This window comes from Pristis pectinata, chromosome 9 (genome assembly GCF_009764475.1).
Source record: "Pristis pectinata isolate sPriPec2 chromosome 9, sPriPec2.1.pri, whole genome shotgun sequence".
NCBI lineage: Eukaryota > Metazoa > Chordata > Chondrichthyes > Rhinopristiformes > Pristidae > Pristis > Pristis pectinata.
In genome coordinates, this window is record NC_067413.1 from 63,680,190 (window position 1) to 63,686,189 (window position 6,000).

General features: G+C 37.9%; 1 protein-coding gene across 1 annotated transcript in view; it reads left to right on the plus strand.

The window, feature by feature from the left end:
* The window catches only part of myom1a (myomesin 1a (skelemin)), a 103,857-nt gene extending 98,484 nt beyond the window's left edge, over positions 1-5,373 (plus strand). Inside the window, 3 exon segments of the mRNA XM_052022592.1 lie at positions 4,238-4,260; positions 4,750-4,805; positions 5,092-5,373. Of these exon segments, the coding sequence (XP_051878552.1) occupies positions 4,238-4,260; positions 4,750-4,805; positions 5,092-5,373 (361 nt within the window).
* Positions 5,374-6,000: the final 627 nt, after the last annotated feature.

The following is a 6,000-nucleotide window of genomic DNA, read 5'->3' on the forward strand; positions in this document are numbered from 1 at the left end:
GCAGTAGCGAGAGGGTTGGTACACTGTTGGAGGTATAGCATTTTGGATGAAACGTTAAACCTAGGCTTGAAAGATGTCATGGCATTATTTTGAAGAAGAAGAAAGTAGCTATGCTCTTGCTAGTATTTAACAATGAAAACAGATATCTGGACATTATTACTTCGCTGTTTGTGAGAGTATATATTTGCCATATTTTCAACAATACAACAGTGACTACGCTTCAAAAAATAATTAATTGGCTGTAATGAATGCATATTGCTGGGATTTCCTGAGGACTTGAAGACATTATATGAATGCAAGTCATTCATATACACTTTTTTCCTTGAGGTGAAAATGCACATGGGGTTTGACTACACATCTGTTTTTAAGTAGGCTATAGCATTGACCTGCTACATCTTCCATTAAATTTGCCTGCAGTGTCTGTTATGCCTGTATGTGGGGGATGTCAATAGTTTTCACTAACATTTGCAGCACATCACTATAGTAACTCTTTGTATTGCCAACTAGCAATTTTTGTCCTCCTTTGGAATCTGAAACTATGTAGCTTCTTGCAAGTGTTTTTGGAAAGTGTTAAATCTTGCCATCAAATCAGTGTATCACAACAACCTCCACTCAATCTCTACAGTACCTACTCAAGTTCTTAGAAACAGAAACATGACCTATACTATTGAGATAAAAACAGAAAATGCTAGTGTCCTTCAAACTTCACTGGTGTTCCAACTCAATTAAAACATGAGAAGTTCCCTGATAAAACCTGCTTCAGAAATTCCCTTTACCTCACTGGAAGAGTTTGCCACAATTTTCTTTTCCTCACCCACAATTCCCCTTCCTTCACCCTCTCACCCTCTGTCCATCTTTTATCTCCTTTGCAATCTTTATCTTCTTTCAGTCTTTCCCTACCCTTATTCCTTCTCTCCTCCCCACCACCCCTCTCCAAGCTATCTCAGTCTAGTTATCTCCCTGGCCTCATACTGCTTCCCTTATACTTGACCCTCCACATTCAGCCCCATATGAATAGTATTTCTGTTTATTTCAGATTTCCAGCATCTTAGAAGTTCCTTTTTCAAAATGGCTTGCCCATTATTCCTTTAAATTCCAATCAAATCAGCCACTATTTAGGGAACTGCACTTAATTAAGATAAGATTTCTTTATTATTCACATGTACATCGAAACACACAGTGAAATGCATCTTTTGCGTAGTGTTCTGAAGGCAGCCCACAAGTGTCGCCACGCTTCCAGCCCCAACATAGCATGCCCACAACTTCCTAACCCATACGTCTTTGGAATGTGGGAGGAAACCGGAGCACCCAGAGGAAACGCATGCAGACATGGGGAGAACATACAAACTCCTTACAGTCAGCGGCTGGAATTGAACCCGGGTCACTGGTGCTGTAATAGCTTTATGCTAACCGCTACACTACCATGCCTGCCCTACACTACTTTTACTAGGAATGGAAAGAAAGTGATAAGAGGGTAGATCACTGGCTGTTTTAAAATTTGCCCAATTTTATCTAATTGAGATCGGGACCCACTCCAACAAATTACCACTCAATGAGTTAAAGCAGAAGTAACTTCTGGTATCCGAAGATGAGGTATGAATGGAAATTGCAAAAGTATTGGTCATAATTTTATGAATATCCTTAGATATAAAGTAATAATCTGGTTGGGTTGTTAAAGTGAATTAAACCCAAGTGTCTTTTCTCTACTATTTTTAAAATAAACTAAAATCTGATAATTAAGAAGAAACAAGAGTCCTTTAAAGCTAATCATAATATTCCAATTTTAAGTAAACTTAATATTTTCCTGTGAAGCAAGCCTGCTGAGATAAAGGGTAAGGAGCGGTAGGGGGGTGGGGTGAAAAGGGATGCATTTGAATCAAACGGAGTTTGGATAAATAATAACTAGACTTCGTAACGATGACCTAGTGTGCTATGCTAAATTTGCAATTCATGAGATTAGACAGTGTTAGCAGTTTGTTCTATTCTGACCCCACCTGATGTTATGCATTTATATATAGGTATTGTGGTCAGCATGAAGGAGTTAGGCTGAAGGGTCTGTTTCCATGGGATAGCTCTATCTATGTGCAGGAGTTGTTAGATGATAATTCAAAGTAGCAACATGTTCAGTTTTCTGCTTTTTAATTTAATTTTTGTAAATGGCCCAGAGTAGAAAAAGATGACAGATTTACTCATTAGTGAATCAGCTGGGTTTTGCAACAATCCCTGGTTTAGTGATTATCATTACTGAGACTAGTTGTTGTTTTACCAAATTCCAGATTATTTACTGAATTTAAATTCCATTGATGCCTTGGTGGGATTGAATTTGGTTCTCTGGATTGTTGGTCCAAGGCCTCAGATTACACGTCTGATAATTTAAATGCTGTGCCACCACTGTACCCATCCTTTCGTATGATCTACTTACGGTAACAAACTCACAAAGCATCAAAAAAAGGACCAGTAATCTACCTAGCCTGTCCTGTTCAGTGAATGTGCCTTCAAGATATCACATCACAAAAAGATATTATAGATTCATAGAGTCAGACAGCATGGAAACAGGCCCTTCGGCCCAATTGGTCCATGCCAATCAAGATGCCCATCCAAACTGGTCCCATTTTTATTTGGCCTGTAACCTTCTAAACCTTTCCTATCCGTGTACCTGTCCAACTGTCTATTAGAAGTTGTGATTGTACCTGACTCAAATACTTCCTATGGCAGCTCATTGTACATACTACATACCACCACTTGTGTAAAAAAAAGTTGCTTCTCAAGTTCCTATTAAATCTTTTGCCTCTTACCTTAAACCTATGCCTTCTAGTTCTCGATTCCTCAACCCTGGGAAAAAGACTTAGTCGATTCACCCTATCTATACCCCTTACGATTTTATACACCTCTATAAAATCACCTCTCAGTCCCCTGTGCTCCAAGGAATAAAGTCCTAGCCTGTCCAGCCTCTCCCTATAACTCAGTCCCTCAAGCCCTGACAACATCCTTGTAAATCTTTTCTGCACTCTTTCCAGTTTAATAACATCTTTCCTATCGCAGGGTGACCAAAACTGAACACAATACTCCCAGTGCAGCCTCACCAGCGTCAACCACACCATGACCTCCCAACTTTTATATTCAGTGCTCTGACTGATGAAGGCCAGTGTGCCAAAAACCTTCTTCACCACTCTGTCTACCTGTGACTCTACTTTCAGGGAACCATGTACTTGAACTTCAAGGTCCCTCTGTTCTACAACACTCCCCAGGGCCCTGCCATTCACTGTGAAAGCCCTACCTTGATTTGACTTTCCAAAATGCAACACCTTGCACTTATCCGAATTAAACTCCATCTGCCGTTCCTTGGCCTACTTACTCAGCTGATCAAGATCCCCCGGTAATTTTTTATACTCTTTTTCACTGTCCATTATATCACCTATTTTAGTGTCATCTGCAGACTTACTGACCATGCCTTGTATATTCTTATCCAAATCATTGACAAACGACATAGATATAGATGACAAATAACAATGGGCCCAGCACCAACTCCTGAGGCACACCACTAGTCACGGGCCTCCAGTCTGAGAAACAACCTTCCACCATCATCCTCTGCTTCCTATCATCAAGCCGATTGTGTATCCAAATTAGCCAGCTCTCCCTAGATTCCATGCAATTTTCTATTATCCTATGGCACCATGTAGTTTCCTGGGAGAATTTAAAACTTGGAAAAAAGACACATGAACAATTAGAGAGGAAACTAGTACAGAGGTTTAAATTGAGTATAATTTATACTGTTCGGGATGTACCTCTTGTATAAATTGATCACTGTTAAACAGTTGTGCATTTATGGGGACACTATCTTTTAACTGGATTTAACTGGATTCTCATATTGGTAAATTGCAATAACTATAAGAAAGTAAAGCATTTAATTATATTCAGCTCAAAGAAATGTAATTTGTTAGCAAGTGTCTTTTGTACATATGATGGTTTGAAAATGCCTACGTTATTAGTCACAAGATTTTCTACCTTTGGTCAACCACAAGGGAATAAATAATATCAGCACATCGATTACTTCTCTTTCTAACAGCGTCCTATTTTTTAGAGCACCAATAGTGAAACAAGCACTTTTCTAAGGAATTATCACTCCTCTGATATGAAAACTGTTATATAATTCTACAACTATATGTTTGGAATCACTTCACATGTAGTGTAGCTAATTTTGCCTTAATTTCTTTTCTCTTAAACTTTCTAAACACAGGCAGGCTGCAATTGCTGAAAAAAGTGAGTATTGCATTCTCAGATATCTATTGACTACATACAAAATTGCAGTTTTAAATAAATGATTTACTGATAATTACCATAGATGTATTTAAAATCATACTTCATATGTGAGAATATAGAATTATTTATTTTTCTCTAAACACCAATGATTTTGCTGGACATTGCATCGAGTTATAGGTGCTGAGGGCAGTTCTTCACTGCCCTGAGCCTCTTCCAGCATTACTGAAACCATTTTGATTGCATGTCTGCACCTCTGCAATTTCTTCCCGAAATACCCAGTTAAGGACAGGAGAATGTCTTATGATTAATTTACCTTCTTATGTTTCAGTGTCCCGTACAGAGACAACATCAAATCCCCACCTGAGCTCTATCTATTCTTGGTCCAACTAGATTACTGTTACACCCATAATTTTAGTATTTGAGATTTGTGCTTTAATACATGTCTTCATTGGTGCAATGCCTAAGAAATTTTGACTTTTTTTCTATTAGATCGCGCTCGGGTTATCGGAGGTTTGCCTGATGTTGTCACAATCCAAGAAGGAAAGGTAAATACTGTCATACTTCTAGATGGCATGTGTGATACTGGCATTCTATATTTAATTGAATATTAATACTATATCAAACTTACCATGATAGATATTGAACCTCTAGTTTTCCAATGATTAACAAAAGAACTATTTGCAAGTGAATATGACTACAATTTAAGTGTACATGTCCACAGACAAATGAAATGTATTTTGAATTTGAGATAAATACATGTTATTTTGTAATAACTATCTTGAGGTTTGTTGAGAAAATCATTGAATATTATTATTTTTAATATCTTTTTAGTCACTTAACCTTAATTGTAATGTCTGGGGAGATCCAGTTCCTGCGGTTTCCTGGTTGAAGAATGACAGGGAACTGCTGGGAGATGCTCATCTGATACTTAAGTTTGAATCTGGAAAATTTGCTTCCTTCGTCATCACCGACGTCAGGACCACAGACTCTGGCAAATACAGCATCCTTGTGAAAAACAAGTATGGCACTGAGACAGGCGATTTTACAGTAAGTGTTTTCATACCTGAGGAAGAGGAGCAAGTTGCAAAGGAAAAAGCAACAAAGAAAAAGTGAGGCAATTGTGTTGAGGAAAATAAAAGAAAGCAAACAAGCTGAAGCTAACGTATATTATCAACAGTGTGTAAGTTTTGATGTGGAGGTTAGTTTGTCACTTGGTGAGACTGGAGGAATGACTTTCAAGAAGCAATTTTAAAGACTTTCAACAGGTCTACTAAACTAGTCACTGAGTGCATCTGAAGCATTGAGTTAGAGAAGTAGAATTCCATAAGATAGTTTTTTGGCCAACTGTTTTTTGTGTCGCAAATATCAATGTGAACACCAAATGATGTCACTGTTGTAATGAATAAAATCCCAGAACAATTCACTAATAAATGGTGCACAAATCCTTCACACCTACCTCCACCTTTTTGCACTGTGTCTTCATTTGAGGAATATTGTCACGTTTGTTTACTATTTCTTCCTGGTTCATTGGCTCCTATGTTGTGCTTAAAGTTGCAGCATCCTTTGTCCAAAATAACTTTATCAATTTGATAATTTGAATGGATAATGATAATTAATAATTATCAAATTAATACCCTGCCTTGCAAGACCGATACTGCAGTGAATCCTACACAGTTCCCATTCAAGGATGAGGATCATACTTGCACCTCTTTTGTAGTACTGTCATGCAATAGGATTTGT